The sequence below is a fragment of the Jatropha curcas genome, chromosome 2 (genome assembly GCF_041381405.1).
Source record: "Jatropha curcas cultivar XTBG-Jc1 chromosome 2, XTBG_Jcur_1.0, whole genome shotgun sequence".
NCBI lineage: Eukaryota > Viridiplantae > Streptophyta > Magnoliopsida > Malpighiales > Euphorbiaceae > Jatropha > Jatropha curcas.
Genome location: NC_143152.1, coordinates 4,663,039 through 4,683,639, shown reverse-complemented (window position 1 = coordinate 4,683,639; position 20,601 = coordinate 4,663,039). Strand labels below are relative to the sequence as shown.

At 34.0% G+C, this 20,601-nt stretch overlaps 3 protein-coding genes across 10 annotated transcripts; 1 reads left to right on the top strand and 2 right to left on the bottom strand.

Annotated features, from left to right (window-relative positions):
- Positions 1–11: 11 nt before the first annotated feature.
- LOC105648944 (Ubiquitin carboxyl-terminal hydrolase family protein) lies at positions 12–3,455 on the bottom strand. Of its 2 annotated transcripts, none has more exons than XM_012235453.4 (3): positions 3,060–3,455; positions 1,322–2,381; positions 12–541 (listed from the first exon to the last, which is right to left on the bottom strand). In XM_012235453.4, exons 1-2 carry the CDS (start codon positions 3,374–3,376, stop codon positions 1,394–1,396), a joined length of 1,305 nt encoding a protein of 434 aa, XP_012090843.1. In that variant the 5' UTR covers positions 3,377–3,455; the 3' UTR covers positions 12–541; positions 1,322–1,393. The 2 variants fall into 2 exon arrangements, with proteins under 2 accessions (XP_012090843.1, XP_012090842.1); XM_012235452.4 differs by having other exon boundaries at positions 1,327–2,381.
- Positions 3,456–4,303: 848 nt separating this feature from the next.
- Positions 4,304–9,595, top strand: LOC105648943 (RNI-like superfamily protein). 7 transcript variants are annotated; one of them, XR_002286071.3, is made up of 14 exons: positions 4,305–4,551; positions 4,644–4,703; positions 4,780–4,863; positions 5,227–5,357; positions 5,449–5,524; positions 5,873–5,943; positions 6,243–6,329; positions 6,423–6,495; positions 6,577–6,644; positions 6,726–6,794; positions 7,261–7,366; positions 8,122–8,224; positions 8,508–8,556; positions 9,292–9,595. XR_002286071.3 is itself a non-coding variant. In XM_089718446.1 (13 exons), exons 1-12 carry the CDS (start codon positions 4,387–4,389, stop codon positions 8,185–8,187), a joined length of 1,056 nt encoding a protein of 351 aa, XP_089574572.1. In that variant the 5' UTR covers positions 4,305–4,386; the 3' UTR covers positions 8,188–8,194; positions 9,293–9,595. The 7 variants fall into 7 exon arrangements, 4 of the variants coding, with proteins under 4 accessions (XP_012090841.1, XP_089574572.1, XP_012090839.1 ...); XR_016319752.1 differs by having other exon boundaries at positions 8,122–8,236; XM_089718446.1 differs by lacking the exon at positions 8,508–8,556 and having other exon boundaries at positions 8,122–8,194; positions 9,293–9,595.
- Positions 9,596–9,678: 83 nt separating this feature from the next.
- Positions 9,679–10,207, bottom strand: LOC110011012 (defensin-like protein 156). The gene is made up of 2 exons (XM_089718447.1): positions 10,114–10,207; positions 9,679–9,886 (listed from the first exon to the last, which is right to left on the bottom strand). The coding sequence occupies exons 1-2, from the start codon at positions 10,163–10,165 to the stop codon at positions 9,693–9,695; spliced, it is 246 nt and encodes an 81-aa protein (XP_089574573.1). The 5' UTR covers positions 10,166–10,207; the 3' UTR covers positions 9,679–9,692.
- Between the last annotated feature and the right edge of the window lie 10,394 nt (positions 10,208–20,601).

Sequence of the window (20,601 nt, the reverse complement as noted above, 5' to 3'; positions counted from 1 at the left end):
TGTACAATAGCTAATCTCTAAATGAATAATTTATATTTATTGGATGAATTCTACAATGGTTTTGTAACCTCAGTCTTGAAACTATCACATGGGATACCAATCATCGCGATCATATATGAGACATAAATAAGGATAAAAGATGCTATAATTTAACTTTCAGATTATAATTGAACAAGCAGGTAAAGAAGAAGAAGAAGAAGAAGAAGAAGAAGAAGAAGAAGACTCAGAAAGATAACAGGATTGCCTCAAATTGTTTGAATGCGACTTCAGAATCACCAATTGGTTCTTCAGTCAAAATTAAATTTAATAATGATATCACGAATGCGGGACTCAGCAGCTAGTGGCACTCGTCCATATGATACTTCAATACATGGTATTCACCTTCACAAAGAAATATGATTTATTGCTTCTCTGAAATTTTGATTGTTATGGCGGTGGCGGTTCTCTTCTAGATTTCCAGTACCATTCAGATGATTTCCCGGTGCCTTATAACCATCCACACATTAATTGACTTCGTATGTGGATCGAACCCACCCCGTGACTTCATGCAAAACCAGAGAAAAACAGCTTAGGTTAGTTTAGTTTAGTGGAAATCATAAGTTTTCTATTAAGATTTAAGAAGCTTGACTTATGCTTCCAACAATTTAACAAAAAAAAAAAAAAAAAAAAAGATGTTCATATACAACATAAAATACATAATTAAGAAGAGCAACTCCTGGTCTATCCCTCATATGTATTTTCACTATGACCTACTGCAAATACAAATGTTGAATGTTATATAACTAGAAATTCTTCAAGCAGCACCATATAATTATCAAAGACGGAGCAATTACAAAGCCTCAGAAAGTCGTGATTCTATCTCAAAACAGCAGACATGAAATTTATCAACCTAATGCACAAAATCAACATTCTTAAGTAAGAAGCACCCATTGGACTGTATATAAGCATTCTACTCGAGAATAATTTATGATATTCAACAAACATATATTCTCATTTATTCTTTTTTTTTATTAAAATAAACGTGTTTTCAACAATGACACACTTCAGGTAATTAAAACATTAGCTATGCATTTAAATTGGCATACGAGTTCATATTCCTAAAGGGCACACCTCCCAACTTTATGTTTACAGAAGTGAAATCAGAATACTTGCTGTCATATTAAGCAGGTTTAGTAATCTGTATTAATTAACTTTCGAAAAATGAAAGACTTTGCCTTTTTTATATAATTGGCCTAACAACAGACTGTCGACCTGTAAAGTACTAACAGATAATTGTATTTAAGAACTTAAAATAAGCCAATGTGAATTATATATTTCATACCTTACCTCAGTATCAGATGTTCATTTCAGTTCTGATTATACAGTAAGACTGTCGATTCTGTTGGACAAAAATCTAACCTTCATCAGATGTATCGTCGATCTCAGAGGTTACCTCATAGCAGGCATCATCTGTTTCACCCTCTTCCTCCTCAGATTCATCTGTTCCAATCTCATCCTCAGCATCATTCAACAAAATATCTTCAGGTATCATATTAGCACCCTTATTCCGGTAAAGAAGTCCAGTTCTCATCACATAATGAAACTTATCTCTGAGACGAGCAAGAGGATGTGGATTCACTAGTTTTCCCCGCTGGTAACCTTCTCTAAGAGCAACTGTGGTTGTCTTACACTTCAATGAGAGGTAGAAAATCCCTGGATACCTTGTAAATAGTCGAGTAAATTTATGTGGAAGAATCATCTCCTCTCTCAAGCTCCTCAAATAGTTCCTCTTGGTCTTCTTATGAATTGTCAGGCTCAGAAGCTCATGCAAAACCCCAACAACTCGCTTCTCCATGAGTTCACTATTTGGATCAATCTGTCTCGAGTCCTCATATGGCGAAATATAGGGTAACTTCTGAAATTCCTCCATCCATGCTCTCACCTTCTTTTGCGCTCCATACCCCCTTGGGAAACTCATTGGGAAAGCCAAAGTAGTCTGCCCTTTCTTGAACTTCTGATACTCATTACCCATTTCTTTGCTCTCATTACTACGCTGCAATGCAGAAACTGCGAATTCATCCCGCCATTGCACAAGCCGTAAGCACCCAAAACCATTTGATGCCTTAAAAAATTGAAAATGATCAGGGTATTTTGGAATCAATATTTTCTCAAAATTATCAGGCAAACCGAGGTCCCACTTCAAAGGATATAGTGATTGAAGTGGTACTGTCCTACTTTTCATCATCATAAGCACTCTACAAAGTCTCTCCACAGTATCACTCTCATAATTTTGGTGTATGCTCTGCTCCTGTGAATCCAGCAAGAGTGCAGTGTCCGTTAAACGGAAACAGGGCAAATTCGCATAACGGGCATGAGGAAATTCACTAAAAAGAGTTGGGTACCTACACATCGATGGAATTAAATATATATCGTTATTTTAACCATTCCAATTTCTTAACGACATTATTCACCCAAATTAGGTGCACATGCAAGCAAATGCAAATAAATACTGGGTGTTTCAAAAATCTGCGAAAAGAATTCATTTGACCGTAAAAGAATCAAATATTTTTATTCCCATAGCTAGTATACAAATCCACTCCACATTTTCACATTCTTACAATGTTAAATAGAGTATTATCTCCAAAAACCCACAAGAACCATACAGTATCCAATAATTTGAAACTAGAATTTGTTTGGATTCAATGAATTCCATAATATTCCATTTGAAATTTCTTGTTTGCTATAAATTAAAATGAGCAAAATTTAATTTTACGTTTTCAATTAACTAAACCAGATTCTATCATTTATACATAAAATTCTACGCTTCAAATTCATTTATCCCAAAGACAAGGAGTTAACAAACAAGCAAAATCTCTAAAAATTGATATATACTCCTATTTTCACAAACCATTCTACTCAGGCCACCCTCAAATGTTCTCCGACATGACCAAACTAATGAACTATGGATAAAAAGAGAAAATTGCAAAATGGATAATCAAATGAGGAATAAAAAGATTCTAAATTTCACTGCACACACCCATTTTAAGGCCAAAAAAGAAAGAAGAGAAAAAGCAAAAGACCTGCGCAAGAAGCGAAGAACAGGCACAGTAAGGCCAAGAAGCTTATGCCAATCAGCAACAGACTTAGCAGTGAGAAAGCCAGTGGGAGAGCGCTTGATTGCGTCCTTTAAGAGACAAGCCGCCTTAAGATCGGTCTCTCTATCAATTATGTGGTCGAGGCTACGGTTCTTCACCCATTTAAGCCTGACCTTAACAATGGATCGACACTGGAGAAGAAAATGGTAAAGATGATTACGGTTGTTGTTGGGTTCCAACGGAGTTTTTGGCTGCAACAAGTTTCGTACAGTAATTAAAGATTTGTGGGTTTTGGAGATCATTTTCTGCTTTAGTTTGTCTTCGCTCACACTTCAGCCATTATATATGGCTGTGCAGGTTAAGCGACCACCTTGGTTGAGTTTCTAAAATTGATGAATAAATAGCTCGTTTTGACCCAGAATTTGGCCCACGTAGTTTATCCAAATTTTAACTTCACAGCCGATTAATTTGTCAAAAATTGCTCACAATTTTATCCCACACGTGAACAGCGACCGAAAGAAATTATTATTTTTGTTTCATAATATTTTTCACATTTAAAAATTTAATTTTTTTAAAATATGTGTTACATTTTAACTGAGTAATAAATATTTTTTATTCTATATTTATTCTTTATATATGACTAATAATTATTACTTCAATTAAATGATTTTCTTAGAGAATTAATTTTAAAATAAAATATAATATAGTCAATTTACTCAATAATTCATTATAATTTAAACAAATTTAATAATTTTCTTAAGAGACGTAAAATTGTAAATGTAACGAGTATTTTGAAACAGAGATGGAATAAATTAATTTTTGAATAGCCTTATTTCCGGAGCAAGGTTTGTTAATTACAGAGCAATGATATTTTTATAACGTTAAGCTGACTTAATAAATATTTACTCTTGCAGATTTATGAGCTTAAAATCTATTTGTGACTTTGATTTTTGATTTAATTGGGAATTGAAAATCTCTCTGTATATTATGTTTGAACCTGTTGTTTTGGAACGCTCGAATCAGCTCCTTTAAGCTATGCCTTACCCATCAAGAAGAGAGAAACTCTCTTACGTGCATTGACCAATTATGAGCAATTTGACATTTTTACCTGAGTGACTTGGCTATAAAGTTGAAATTGGAGCAAATTGAATAAAAGAGCCAAGTTTGGGGTGCATAATGAGCTAGTTTCCATTATGAGCCAAATAGTCATTTATTTATTTATTTAAAAAAAAAAAAGAAAATAAAAAACAAAAAAACCACAGCTTGGCCAAACCCATTGCCGTCTTTCAGTTTCTGTCCGACTCTGTCTAGAATGGAAGCCAAGGAAGCAGAAGACGAGTTAACATGGAGCAGAGAAACAATCCCAAGAGTAATGAAGATAGTCAGCGCAAGACTTCCTCAAAAAGACCTTATCTCACTTCTACTTGTCAGCCCTTGGCTCCACCGCACTCTCATCTCCTACCCTTCTCTCTGGCTCGTATAATTTCCTTCTCTCCAACTCTTAATTTTGATCAGTATACAATTTAAATGCTTTTCTTGATATGGGTTCTTCTTCTTATTTAATTTAAGGTTCTTGATTTTCGTGAGATGAGCAAGGCGGGAGATAGGCTTATAGCAGCTCTTTCACTGGTAATTTTCACAAACTCGCAAATATTTGTTTGTTGACACGGTGTCGTGAAGCTCAATGTTTCTTTTGTTTTTGTAGTCAAGATACCAGCATGTGAAGCAGATTAGCCTTGAATTTGCACAAGATATTGAAGACAGACATCTTCAAGTCCTTCAAAGCAAGGTAGTTGAAATTTGATAACGTTGCAAAGTTGTACTGGACCTATCTTTTCATTTATAAAGAGCTACAATTAAGGATTCGTGAATGATTTAGATAAAAATATTAAAGCTTGATTCTTAGTTTCAGTAAACAGAAAAAAAGAAGGCAAATCTGTCCTTAAAGTTAAAAAATATTCTTAGAACTTATTATTGTATAGAATAGTAATGCCCAAATTTATCTTTGCAATAGGGATTTTAGTATAAGAACACAGAGTTTACCTTAATCTTGATAGTAGAATCTAAAAATTTGTTGTAAAATTTACTTTATACAATTTAAAATTTAATTTCCTCTCTGTGAAAACTATACTGATGAATTTTGAGATTTCAGTTTATCAATTCTCTTCAAAACCTGGAGTCTTTAAACCTGAATGGCTGCCAGAAAATTTCTGACAAGGGAATAGAAGCTGTAACTGGTGCTTGTCCAAATCTCAAAGTCTTTTCTATTTATTGGAATGTGAGGTACTTGAAATTTACTAGATTTGCAAATGTGCAATAGTAGGGAGTAATGTTTTTCATCGCTAACAAGTTTTGTATGTGGGTTGAGCTTCAGAGTGACAGATGTCAGTATAAAGCATTTGGTAGAGAACTGCAAACATGTAGTTGATTTGAACTTGAGTGGTTGTAAGGTACTTGATCCTACATTTGATGCTGGTTATTTCTGTATACTATGCTGAAATATGAAGGAAATCAAAATATATTTGAGTGCAGACTTTGAAAGGGAGTGATGTTGTAATATGATCATAAGATGCTTGCTAGCTATGTTGCTCGGAAACTTACTTTGACTGCTGTTTCTGTGTTTTGGAAACGTTTTCTGCACGGAAACATTTGGAAACTCCTTGGAATATGAAAGAGAATAGGGAAAAGGAGAACACACGCAAATTTGCCTGAATTAATGACAATTCACTTGTCCCATACAACTCAATTAATCAGTAATAAAATTTTGTTTCCATTTTTTTTCCTTTTTGTTATTGCAGAATATAACAGACAAAAGTTTGCAATTAGTTGGAGACAATTATCAAGACTTAGAGTTGTTGAACCTGACTAGGTATGCAGTTGGTTCTCATTAAATTTTTATGAGATCAAGCTTATTTAAATAGAAAAAGGTTCTAAATGTTGTCTGCTTCTGAAATGTATCAAATTATTTATTTTTATTCATGTCTGAACAAAGTATTAAGTTACCAGAAGCTGCTTAACAAATAAGGGAAATAATTATTTACCTATCAACAACACACCAATTTACATCCTAAATTATTTTCCAGTCCAATGATTGGGTTATTGAGGTACCAAATTTGATTAGTTCTTACTGAGGGTATGTGCATATTTTTATTGTCTTGGTGTTCTCAGGTGCATCAAGCTAACAGATGGTGGCTTGCAACAAATATTGTCCAAGTGCTCCTCTCTCCAGAGTTTAAATCTTTATGCCCTTTCAAAGTTAGTACTGATGTCTTCAATGTTGTTTTAAAGTTTGTTATAGTACATGCATTTCAAAATTATGGGGCTTATGTTCTGCTTGATTCCTTTCAGCTTCACTGACAAAGCTTACAAGAACATATCAAATCTACCTGACTTAAGATTCTTAGATTTATGTGGTGCCCAGGTGAAAGTCTGCTTCCTTTCTGAACAAGCTTTTACATCCAGTTTTGCCAAAGGCTTATATACATTGCAATTTATTTTTCAGAATCTATCTGATGACGGACTTTCTTGTATAGCTAAATGCAAGAATCTTGTCTCCCTCAATTTGACCTGGTGAGTAAAATAACAGGTCTATAAAAAGTTGTGGAATAAGAAGATATAATTACATATAACTTCTTTCTTTTCTTTCATTAGGTGTGTTCGAGTCACTGATGTGGGGGTTTTAGCTATTGCCGAAGGTTGCACCCGTCTCGAGTTTCTCAGGTAAACCCAAAAAAAGCATCCTTTATTCCTCCTCCTTATTGACCATGCATAGTAGAAAAGATATAATAGTCTTGGGATATTGATGTTTAAGTGAGTCTGTACCAATGTTCAAACAACAAGAAGTCGTACAAAACATTATTGACTATTCAACCACCTGTAAGCAGCTGCCCTGCTTGAGCACTTAACTGAAAGAGTTTGTTAAGCCTGCTATCTGTCATTCAGGCATTGCTATCTACGATCATTCTGCTGCTAACCAAAAGTTCCAATATCTGGCAAGTATCATGGGGAAATATTTGCTCAATATTCTTAACATTGTCGTAAATTTTACAAATTACTAATCACTTGAGAATAATATATAGATAATTACGGATAATATTGATAGCATGCGGTCTACTTTGTTCTCTCATTCAAATGTGCAATTTCACGCTATAGTCCTGTCTCTGATGTCTTGGAAAGAATGCTGCAGTTTGTTTGGAATAGTTGGTGTGACTGACAAGTGCCTGGAAGCTCTTTCAAAGTTCTGCTCAAACACAATTACAACCCTTGATGTGAATGGATGCATTGGCATAAAGGTAACTCTTTCTTGTGAAGGGCATGGGTTGTTTATGTGCAAGTTAATAGTTGTGGGGTCCTGTCTGATAAGCTTTTAGTTTAAAGCTGTAAACCCAAGCAACAAGAATTTCTAGGTCCTCTTATACTCTGACTATGTTGGTTATGTACTGCTGAGAACTATTTTTATCACAATGTGAATAAAAAAAATTGTTAGTTGTTTATTTGAAATTGTTAAATTTATAGTCTTGCATTTCCAGTAAATTCAATAAGGTGATTCACTAGGATGGTTTCTTCTAAATATTCACATCTTGCCATGTTATTTGCTATTTTCTTTTTCCACCTCCTCTATACTTCCACAGTATTTAATGCACTGTAAATCGTGAATTCCTGCCAATTTGGGGTAGGTGATAACGTTAATCCTCCTACATACTGTGGAGTAATGTGTCATCAATCTTATATGAGATGGTTTGCTATATATTTTCATTATTGTAACTTCAGTTGCTAGTGGTACTCCTTGGTTGTGTGGCCATACCAAGAGCGTTAGGGGTTAACACAAGTATTGATAAGATGTTACTTTGCAATGTTCATGGGGTTGCTTAACCGTGTATTCAAGCGAGTGCACATACATGTAGTGTAGTCAACATAGGCACGAGAACATGCTCAGTCCCATGTCAGTGAAAGATTGAAGTATTTCTTTTGCTTCACTTTTATTTCTCTCGGTTTGTTAAGTCTCTTGTATTTTCAATCAATTTGTTAATTACATGTTTTCTTGCAGAGACGGAGCCGTGATGAATTGCTTCAGCTATTTCCTTATCTGAAGTGCTTCAAAGTACACAGCTGATATCAGGAAATTTTCATACTTACATCTTCACATAAAGGTGTTTTACCTTGTAAGCCATATTATTTCCTGCATGCAATTTTCAAACCACAATGATTAAGAATTAGACTCTATGCACAAAGGTAATAACAGTTCTAAATTGAATTTTGTTCCATTATGCATCATTATGCTGACAGTTCTGGTCATCCTAATCAATCATCCAGATATTTCTGGTGATTTTATTCATGTGATTATTTCTTCAACATCAGATTCTGAGATGCACTTGGCTTGAACTTTGCTTTTAGTCATTTTTCAAATCGTTTAGTTTTTTTTTTTTTTTTTAGTTGTCTGGACAGTTGATGGACTGGCTGAAAACCAAACAAAGATCTCTAGGTTAGAAGGAACTGCATCCTGTTATTGTTTCATTGACTGGGAGTATCCTTATCAATGTTTGGCATCACAATTCCTTAATTTTGCTTTGTAAATTTAAGCTCTGTGCTTTCGTTTCATCCTTTTTGATCTCGAATTATTTCTGGTTATCAGGAATCTTATGATACTTTAAGATGGCATTTTGTGTTTCGATTTGACCGAGAAAAATCTCTCATGGTTGGCCCTGCCAACAGACCCCAAGTGTTGTCCACTTGTTTCATGGGGATGAGATCACATGCTATAAAGTTCATAGCATCACCAGTTTCGGGTCTTGCTTCTGAGGATTTAATTTTGTTTTTCCAATTTGGTCCTGATAAGCATTACAAAATGCTAGTGAATTATACATGCCATAATAACCCATTAAACTTTTAAGTGAACATGCAAAATGTAAACATTTTTGCTGCTATTGGATGCTGTTTAAAGAAGTTTCAGGATAGGATAGCTAAACTTCAATCCATCTAGTTCTTCTAGTTCTTAATCAAGTGAAATCTACCATACAAGTCAGTAAATAAATCAACTGCAGTTCGTGTAGTATAGATAGTGGTTAATGCCTGGACCCTTACAGCAAAAATGTTGTCCTTTTTCCTTTTGCCTCCACGATGCAATTCTTGATCATGTGCTTTTTATTTTGGCAGCTACTTTCATATCTTGGATAGTCGATCTTTATCAGATGCTAACCATATTGGTTAATCTTTCCAGGGATGATAAATTTTCAATCATGACAGAATCATATAAACAAACAGCAGACACTCGAAATGACGATTTGGAATTTGGAATACATTCATACCACATGGGATTTGAATTCTTTCATCCATTACATGTGAGTTCATTAAACTGTTTAGCATGTGTACGAAATGCAGGCCAAATACAATTTGTCTTTGTTTTATCCATCGCTGTCTGATGAGATTCTCCTAAAAATATATGTATCGATCAAATGTTTTACTGACAAATTATTTTATTCATCAAACAATAATCAGTATACAAACTGTTCTATGCCAGACAAGGATTACTGTACTTGTATTACTAGTTTGCTGTATTTTCTGTTGTTTGATAGATGTTCATATAGTAATAAATCCCATTGGAATCTGATTAATCAATCATTAACATTCCCAGCTACACATACAACGCGTGTGTGGGCTAAAATTAGAACATTCTCCTTCTCCTTCCTGTAAAAATCTGCAAAACCTTATACAACTACGAAGCACACAATTGCCTTCTTTGTTTATTAGATTTGGAAGACTTGGAAGTATATGCCGGCATGTTTCGGCTTCCACTTTGTGTATTACGACCGTAACTGCGATAAACAAATCAGGGTTTAAGTTAAAAAAAGAAAAAGACAGAAATTAAGCGCGAAGACAAATGAATAAAGTTGATCATGCATTATACTAATTTTTAAATTTGGTATAAATTTCTTCAAAATATTGAAGCTCTGGTTCTTGATGATTTGAATTTGCTTATTGAATAAAATGTCCTCTCTTTAAAAAAATAATGCGGAAATAAAAAATAAACAAATAAAGAAACCTGAGAAAACAAGGAGAATGACAAAGAAATGCTTGGAGGAAAGCACAGCCATCCTTATTCCCTAAGAACGACCTAATGATAGTTATGTTTTCTCCTACTCTGTACTTCTATTATATAAATAATTAATATAACTATCTCAATTTATTTGGATTTGCCAAATGTTTCAAAGCATTTCCTATTTAATGTATGAAATCAAGTGCCAAGATTTTCTTAGATATGAGTTTGAAAAAGTGTGTGTTTGCTCATAATTGAAATTGGCTATTCCCTACTAAGAGCCATACTGGAGAATCCAGCTGCAACCATGGGTCCAATTATAGCAGGAAGGTCTTTACTAGACAGCAGCCAACTAAAAGTAAGCTTTTTTTTTTTTTTTAATCCACTCGAATTTTAGAACGTAAAAGTGTTTTGAAATTAGTCATTCATTATTTTTTATTTTTTTATAATACATAAAATGGTATTTTTAAAAAAATAATTTCAACAATATAATTCAACATTTATAATAAATACTATCAGACATAGAATTTTAATGTGAGTATATACAGTTTATTTATCTTTCAAAAAATCAAAAGAATTGTTTATATTGTTTGGAATAATAAAACTAAAATTAGAAGAGATAATATTATATCTTTTTGCTTGAAGATTATTTTAATGTAAAACTTCATAGTAGCAACTAGGGATAGAAGCTGGGCAGGTACCTGCCAAATTTGCATTTCTCATATTCAAACTTTCTTAAAAATTTGGATACTTGTGTTCATCTCAAACTCATTTAAAATTTTAATACTCGCACCAGTTCTATATCCATTGAATTAATACCCAAACTCATTTTAAAAGGGTTGGATGATTGGACACTCTCGAAAATCCACTTTGATGATATTAGGGTTTGGAGTTTTAGGCTTGAATTTAATTTATTTACCCTTCAGTAAAATATTGAGCCAAATAGTACAATTAAATTTTCACTTAAAATTTATTATATCTAACATTTTTAAACTATATCAATGGGTTATGGTGGATAGAGGGTACCTGCAGCTTTAAACTCAAACTCAATTCAAAACCGTGATGAATAGTTAATTTGAAACTCATATCTATCTCAAACTCATTTAAAAAAAATACCCTAATTAATCTGCTTTAAATAGATTTTTACGGTCAGGTACCCACGAAAATCCATCTCGCTTTCATCTTTAGTAACAACTAGAAACCGTGGAAAATAACTTAAAGCTATTTTTCAAGTCTTAGTTAAATTTTATAAAACTGAAAAATTATTTTCTAACTTTTTCAAATAGGAAACTGGCTGATTAAAAATGATATTGCTCTCTTCTTTTAAATTAAAAGCCTTTCTTATTTCCAAAATGGCAATCCAAAGCTAAAATTCATTTTTAATCCAAAATTCGGCAATCCAACTTAGAAAATCCATTTTTAGTGATTCAAATCCAAAATCACTCTTTTCATGAAAATGACAATCCGCACTAGAGTATGATAATTAAAAGTGTTCAATTAACCTTTCATAATTAAAATCAACCAATTTCATTTCACAAGGGGAAAAAACTACTTAGATTTGATTATTATTCCAAGGAATAAGCAGGCAGACTCGACTCTCTAAACTCGAGTTGCGGACCAAATGTACCGAAAACTCTATTTTCCTTTTCTTTTCTCTTTGGATCGAGAGATATGTGATTGTTGTAGACTTCACTCATCAAGGCAATACTCCCTTATTTTGTAATTTATTTTGTTTCTTGCTTTATTTTATAGTTTTGGTATAAATGACATTCTTCTTCGTCTCAAACCTATTTTAATATTGGATCGAACATTAATAACTGGCCAATTAATTGATCATTTAATTGAAAACTTAGTCCCTCAATTCTCATTGGTTTTATCGAGTAGTGCACTTCTATTATCTTTACCTCATAATTAAATTTAAACAGCGACTACACAAAACCCTTGAGTGAACCTAATCCAAATTAGAGTTTAGCGGATTGGACCTAGTGCTCATGCTGAGACTTCACATCGGTTTGTCAATTTTGGGAGTTTTTGTATTTTCAATTTTGCAGCAGCTTCAAAATGAATTAGAAAAGTTTTGCAATCTTCTCATTAGTCTTTGGCATCATCGAAATCTGTGTGTTTAGCAAGGTAAACATGCTACAATTGCTATCTACTGTTTTTCCTCTTCGCAAGATGCTCAACTCAATCTTGACTGAATCTACTGCATCAGGTTTAACGGGTTCAGGCATTTTTGGGCCTGCAGGTCCTACTCAGTTGTATTGGCGTCGTACTGTTCTTGGTTTTTGCAAAATCAATGTTGATGTTGCATGTGGTCCTGGGCAGTGGCAGATGGCTTTTGGAGGACTGCTAAATTAATGGATTGGGGCTTTTCTTGTTGCTACAGGAGGTGCTTTCATTAGTTATAACACTATTCTTTTTGCTAAAGCAGTGACAGTCCTAGACGCTCTTTCCTGGTAGAAGAACGAAGGGTTGCATCACAGAGGTAGAGACAGATTCGAAATAAGTTTGACAAATTAAAGCTTGGTTTCGGGTTATAGGTTCTAATGAATTTTACCAAAACATTCTAGAATGTTAGAAGTTGTCAAATGAAACCAATTTAGTTACGGTTTCATGAGTTTGATGCCAAGCTAGTATGGCAGCTTATGAGATTGCTTGAGTTCTATTCCAAATGCAGGCTATTTCATTTGGACAGAGGTTCCATTTTTTTTTTTTTTTTGTCATATGATGTTTCTTTTATTGCAAACTAATAGGTCGGGTGTATGGTTCGACATGCTGGCCGGGGCCTAAATGGTTCGTGATACTAAGTTTTTCTTAATTTTTTTTATTAACTAGTTTTTTCCGACGTGAATTGTATGTATTTGTACTCATTATTTATATTCGCTCTTCTCGCTTGTTATTTATCTTTCAAAATTACTTTATTTATTTCGACCTGTTTGTGTTACTTACATTTGCATAAAATAGTTAAATAAATAATAAGTGATTGAGATAAAAATAAATAGTTCTATTCTTTTCATTCAATTTAATTATATGCTTTTTATAATGGCACAATACATAAATTATCCATAAACTTTCTTATTTTAATTTTGTGACAACTTCAACTTTTGCTTTGACCCATCGCACATTTTAACTTATGAAATTACATCTATTTAACACTTTAATTTTCAAAATTATTTTATTGAATACTTCAGTTTGTAAAATTAGATTAATTAAATACTTATTAAAAAATTAAAATTTATGAAAATTATTATTTCAAAAGTCGTGCTAACTATATATTAAATCGATATTTATAAATAAAATCCAAAAACTCTCAAAAAATCATTGATATTAGTGTTGAAAGGTATATAATATTAATGTTTAGGTTATCATAATATTAAAGTTGCGAAGTTCATGTGTAAATTTATATATTCAGTCTTTTTATAATGGCTAACTTTCATAAATTATATAAATTTATTATGCATTAAGGCAACATCTATCTCGTTGCCCCTTTTGCAATGTCCTCTGAAATTCAAAAAACAGGTTCACTATAATATTTAAATGACTATTATTAATTTTCAAGTTTTTTTAATATATTTGTTAAACAATCAAAATACAAGGTAATTTATCATTATTAAATGTAACCATGTTTTTTTTTTTTTTTTTTTTTTTGTCGATCTCAATATTACAATTTTTATTGGTACTTATTGTCACGACCCGTCTCCATGGGCCGGACCGGCACTAGAGCCCGGGTAAGCTTAAAGCCCCCGAAGCCCGTAGTAAGCCTAAAACACTACAACTTACTATCTCAATATAAATTTCAAATATTCAGTCCATATTACTGAAAAATAAATCTCAAGATTTTATTACATCTCGGCCCAAATTTATCTTCTACAAAATTTCACAGTTCGGGCCCAATTAACAATACATCACATCTTTAATATGGCTCACGTAATTATATCGTCTATGTTAGTACACGACTAATTGTACACAAATTCTACAACTGCGGAGTTCACTAACAGATGTATACAGACAAGCCTTCGGACATTTATCTATTTAATAGATCAAAACTAAAATTAGAGAATTTCTTTTAAACAGCGAAAGAGCAGAGCTATAGCTGGAATTTAGAAAATGCTACTTCCTGAAAGATTTAAACAAAAGAGATGTGAGTTTTCTAAGGAGTAATATTTATTGCACAACACACGCATTCACACAAATGTATAAATATATCAATCTAGTCATCCGACTGGTTATATGCTCACACAGCCAGTCACACAAATGGCATATCACCAGCACTCACAATTATTAACATCTTCATATAATCACATCACGTGGAAATTGGTCTGTGGCGTCACCGAAACCCCCGATGAGCCGTCCTCCCACATGGCCCATCCTCTCATAACGTGTGCACCAGGGAGCCGATCCCCCATACTGGCCGACCGGTCTAATCCTCACTTGACCAGCCCTCTCATTGTTTTTCCATTCCCTCTTTTCCTTTCCATACCAACAGGAGGCAACCCGGTCGTCTCCATCAAATCTAGATCATCAGGCGCTCACAACAGGAGGCCACCCTGCGGGCTGCGATCAAACCTAGATTATCCGGTGCGCCCAAATAAAGAAGCCAACCTGTGGTTAACAGTAACGGTAACAGTAGGTGCACACGGGGGCGCCGATCTCCCATTTACCCGGCCGACGGTCCAGTTTCATAATTCATCATAATCAGGATCCATGCTTTATCGACCGTCCTCACAAACCCATGGTGACCCACTTCATCCCAATTCCACACAAACAAAGCACAGCAATATCACAACCCAATTAATCAAGTATTGCAATTAAATGCAAGCATATTAATCAATTAAACATCGTAATGCAATGCTCAAGTAGACATCCAAGATCAATTGCAACTAAGTAAATAGTGTTAACAATAAACAATAATAATAAAATAAATAATAATAATGATAAACAATAACAATGAAAATAATTAAATAAATATTGGAATACTTAAATGAATAATAATGATAATATATAAATAATTAGAGTACTTTATTTATTATGTATCAAATTATAGAATTTATTTAAATAATCTTCTTAATTATATTGTTAATTAAAAATAATCTGAGTTCTATCGAAATTTCGGCAGCATCTCCCCTAAAAATGAGATTATCTACCTGCTTAAATATCAGCAATATTATATCCATCAACCATTACATACACAGCCCATCCTTCGGGCAATCAAACAAATTAATTTCCCTTCCTCCGTCCAAAATAATCACATCAATATTTAATCGTCAATGTCAAACTTCAACTTATTATATAACATTAAGTAAGTAAATAAACAAATAAGTGAAAAATAGCTATTTGCTTAACCTCCACTCGTTACTAGTTAAACAATTTAATATAAATCCTTAACAATCATATAAAACTATAGCTTATGTATTGAATAATCATCAACTAAATTCGGAGTTTTTCGATACCAAAATTATATTTTACACATTAACTAATCAATCTTATAAATCATCTAGATATAATACACGTCTTTCGGCTTCTAATAACAACTAATACATATTCACAAACCATATAAGAATATTTATTAAATCATAAGCTTAGTAGAATTACACACCTAATCGCTCTTAACCGACTAAGCACTCATTTTACTTTTCTTATGCATAATCAACTAGTTTTAGGCTAATTGCTATCTAAATATCTAATAAACTATTTCCAATTTATGTTTCACATTTGATTACCAACTATTATCTTAAAGGACTTAAATTCTAAAGTTTCAAAATTAATTGTATTTAACTAAGGCAGATAGTGATTTTAATTACACACTCATAATCTAATATAATCACAACTCTAATAATTATATCCTAGGTTCACATTCTCCTAAAAATTCTTCAACTAATTCACAGCATAATATTATAAATTTGGAATTTATACCAAGAATTAGGAACGGAGCCTTAGAGCGTACCAATTGAAATTTGGGCGAGGATTCCACGATCAGCACGAAGAGAAGAGAATTCTGCCTTTCAGGGTCTCGCCGGAGAGTCGCCGGCCGGTCACCGGACTGCCGCCGCCGGCAGCCGTGCACGGTGGCCGGAAAGTCGATCTTGCCCAGAAATTTGCGATTGACACACCAAAATGCTCGAAATTATGCCAGGACCTCGATTATATGACCAATTTGAACTGATTGTGCCCCATTTGGTTGGAAATCGCCTCTAAACCTTCGGCCAGCCGCTCCTCTTTGGATTTTTCCGATCCAGGCGAAATCACTCAAGATTGAAGCTATAAAATAGAGATAGGGGAGGACAGGAGGTCGACCGCACCTGGCTCGTGGCTTGGGATCGTCGGAAACTTGAGCTGGAGACGCGATTCACGGTCGAGCGAGATCGCGGCCCTCCTGCGGCTGCTGCGCTCACCAGGAACGAAGGAGAGCGGGGAAGGGAGGCCTGAGCAGCTGCAGTGGTGACGCGTCGGCGAGGAGATGAGCTTGATCGGCTCTGGTGGCCGGAAACGGGAAGAGAAGGAGGGGGGAAGGTCGCGCGCTGTTGCTGGCGCAAGGAAGAAGAAGGAAAAGAAAAAGAAAAAAAGAAAGAAAAAAGAAAAGAAAGAAAAAATCTTGGGCTTCTAGACCATTCCGGTTCGATTCGAACCGGTTTGGTCTGATTCAATTTTTGGCTCGATTTGCAGATTTTCGAGTTTTTCGCTTGGTATTCGAAAAATCGAATTGGTTTACGGGTCCAGTTTAGCAATAATAAAATACTAGCTGGTATAATTTCATTGGTTGAAATAAAAAATTTTAGTTTTTAAATGAAAATTCTACGAAATTAAATTTTCGGGTCGTTTCAATCTCCCCCCCTTATAAAAATTCGTCCTCGAATTTTAGAAATGAGCAAGAGATAGGAATGCAACTAGAAAAGAAAGCATGTAAGAATATTTAACAAACAAATTATCATTTGATTGACATCCAAGAATGAATGAATAAAAGGTTTCATTATAACTCAAACCCCTTAAACTAGCAAACAAGGTTCCATCACACTCAAAATGTATTCGTTCAACCATCTATTACATCTATTGTCACTTGATTAAAACTCACAGGAAAATTAAGTCTATTACTATAACCTCCAATTTCTATCATCAGTCAGCTACTGAAATCTTTAGAAAGTCGTTCAATAAAACCGAGTTTAGCAGTAACATGCATAATAATAATAATAATAATAATAATAATACATATTTTTCTCAAGATTATTTAATTTTATTTGAAAATTTAAGTTTTATTACATATTTGTCCATGAAAACCATGTTCCACTAAAGTTGAAAATACACAATGGTAATGTCAAAAGGCTTTTCCATCAATCTAACCAAAACACATATTCTATGAAGCAAAATATATTGGTAAGGATTAAATACATAGCTTACGAAAACTAAAGATAATTGAAATTTGATTGACTTATAATAAGGATTAACTCATTTAGTTTACATATGTTATTACTACATCTTTTGCTTACTCAAAGTTTGAAAACTATTTCTTTAATTCAAAACTTTAAGAAAAATCGTCTTGTAACTTTCATGGTCTATTAGTATCACAGGGCGACTTGAGCTCACTCTCTTGGTTCATACCCATATAAGTCCTATTTTCCCTATAATATTGTTACTATAGACTGGTGCAACTATTCCCCCAGTTATCATGCCTCTACAAGGATTTTTAATATCTTTCCTGTTTAACCATCAGTTTCTCTTTAATACTTAATCTATCAAGTTACCCTGAAACTTATCATCAAATGGTCTTTCATAATAACACCTTTCATCTCTCCTAGCTCTTATATTTTTAATAACTTTCATTCCACCAATATTGCTATTAGTTCATCCTAAGGATATTAGATACTCTTATTAATTATTTTGTCCTCTTGGTTTCTTTCATACTACTAATCATCATTGCTGATGACTTACCTAATCACCAAAATTTTAAACTACCATTTATTACATGCCCAAAACATTCACCTTAACCTAATATTTATCAATACTAAGGTTTTTAATAAATTTTCCTAATTCTTGACCTAATGCTACATTTCCATTCAGGTATATCATAGATAGACCACAATAATCCAACTTCCTTTACCAAATTCTTTAGCTAAATAATTTATCCATTTCTATATGGAGTTTCAATTTATACCTCCATTATAAACAATATCAAGTCCCAAATTAATGGCGCTTTACCATCCAAATATCACATCGAATCAATCTCATTAACTCCTTAGAGTCTGATTTAAATATGCTATTAACTTCTTTACTCTTTTGTCCATATTCTCCTAGATTACAATTTCAAACCATAATGCCAACATTTTAATTAGTCTCATTTAACCAAGTATTAGGTACCATATGTGGAGCTATTAACTTAGCATCTATCTATTGCTAACTTATATCAAATTCAAATTCAACTCACCTGTCTCACCAATCTTTAACTTCATGTTTGACTTCAGAATTTTCAACCAATCTAGTAAGGGATTCATAAATTCCTCTCATTTTTATCTACCACTTACTCCTCATATATATTACAACTCGTCATATATTATTCCTTATACCCTTAAACTATTCAAGTTCATTCTTAATGTTATCTTTCTCTCTTTACACATTAACAGTCCTATACTCCAAATTTAGTAGCAACTTAACTCCTATTCCAAAATTGTCTACTCGACCTTTCCAACGTTCGTTTGTTTGTCTTGACTATGAACTATCTACTTACATTTATCATTGTTATCATTATCATTACCATCCCATTATCTTATTCTACTAGCCCCGTGATATAAATAGACAACTCTCAAAAATAATTTTTTATATATAAATAGTCATTTTGAAATTATGTGTCATAATACAATTTAAATTCAAAATCAAGATGGGATTTTAAATTCAAATAACAAGTAAATAAAATGACAGAAATTTTATATTTTTGGATAATTGCTAAAGAAATTCAGTAGCCGAGCTGAATACTAAAATACCGATTCCTAATCACCCAAAGTTCAACAATCCACCATACAAATGAAAAACCTATTTATTTTCCACACTAACCTATTTACTGTAGGAATAGAGCTCACATGAAAAGTAGTGTACTGGGTGATCAGGCCAATCCACTACCAACAAGTATTGCTCTATTCCCTAGCCTAAGGGTTGATATCAACTCTAGCCCCTATAGGTATTGCGATGGGTTCATCCTATTGTCCACTACTTTCACTCAAGTCCTCAATTACTTCTTTCTATGGACCATTAGTTTACACAGCAGGTATGGATTTTTCCTTCATAGGGTTCAGTGCGTCCACCCTCCCTAAGAAGGAAATTCCCAAGCTTCTTCCCTTATGTTGGTTACGGCCGATCCCAACATAAGGAAATTTCCTATACTCCGCAGTTGTGTCCTAGAACCCTAACCTACGCTCTGATACCAACTTTGTCACGACCCGTCTCCATGGGCCGGACCGGCACTAGAGCCCGGGTAAGCTTAAGGCCCCCGAAGCCCGTAGTAAGCCTAAAACACTACAACTTACTATCTCAATATAAATTTCAAATATTCAGTCCATATTACTGAAAAATAAATCTCAAGATTTTATTACATCTCGGCCCAAATTTATCTTCTACAAAATTTCACAGTTCGGGCCCAATTAACAATACATCACATCTTTAATATGGCTCACGTAATTATATCGTCTATGTTAGTACACGACTAATTGTACACAAATTCTACAACTGCGGAGTTCACTAACAGATGTATACAGACAAGCCTTCGGACATTTATCTATTTAATAGATCAAAACTAAAATTAGAGAATTTCTTTTAAACAGCGAAAGAGCAGAGCTATAGCTGGAATTTAGAAAATGCTACTTCCTGAAAGATTTAAACAAAAGAGATGTGAGTTTTCTAAGGAGTAATATTTATTGCACAACACACGCATTCACACAAATGTATAAATATATCAATCTAGTCATCCGACTGGTTATATGCTCACACAGCCAGTCACACAAATGGCATATCACCAGCACTCACAATTATTAACATCTTCATATAATCACATCACGTGGAAATTGGTCTGTGGCGTCACCGAAACCCCCGATGAGCCGTCCTCCCACATGGCCCATCCTCTCATAACGTGTGCACCAGGGAGCCGATCCCCCATACTGGCCGACCGGTCTAATCCTCACTTGACCAGCCCTCTCATTGTTTTTCCATTCTCTCTTTTCCTTTCCATACCAACAGGAAGCAACCCGGTCGTCTCCATCAAATCTAGATCATCAGGCGCTCACAACAGGAGGCCACCCTGCGGGCTGCGATCAAACCTAGATTATCCGGTGCGCCCAAATAAAGAAGCCAACCTGTGGTTAACAGTAACGGTAACAGTAGGTGCACACGGGGGCGCCGATCTCCCATTTACCCGGCCGACGGTCCAGTTTCATAATTCATCATAATCAGGATCCATGCTTTATCGACCGTCCTCACAAACCCATGGTGACCCACTTCATCCCAATTCCACACAAA

Bases quoted from the DNA above. Each gene is read 5' to 3' on its own strand.
- LOC105648944 (XM_012235453.4), bottom strand. From the start codon at position 3,376: ATGATCTCCAAAACCCACAAATCTTTAATTACTGTACGAAACTTGTTG. The intron at 2,382-3,059 runs GTCTTTTGCTTT...ATCGATGTGTAG, and splicing joins GTTCTTCGCTTCTTGCGCAG to GTACCCAACTCTTTTTAGTG.
- LOC105648943 (XM_089718446.1), top strand. From the start codon at position 4,387: ATGGAAGCCAAGGAAGCAGAAGACGAGTTAACATGGAGCAGAGAAACA. The intron at 6,496-6,576 runs GTGAAAGTCTGC...TTTATTTTTCAG, and splicing joins TAGATTTATGTGGTGCCCAG to AATCTATCTGATGACGGACT. The intron at 6,645-6,725 runs GTGAGTAAAATA...TTCTTTCATTAG, and splicing joins GTCTCCCTCAATTTGACCTG to GTGTGTTCGAGTCACTGATG.
- LOC110011012 (XM_089718447.1), bottom strand. From the start codon at position 10,165: ATGGCTGTGCTTTCCTCCAAGCATTTCTTTGTCATTCTCCTTGTTTTC. The intron at 9,887-10,113 runs GTTTCTTTATTT...TGTTTATCGCAG, and splicing joins CATTCTCCTTGTTTTCTCAG to TTACGGTCGTAATACACAAA.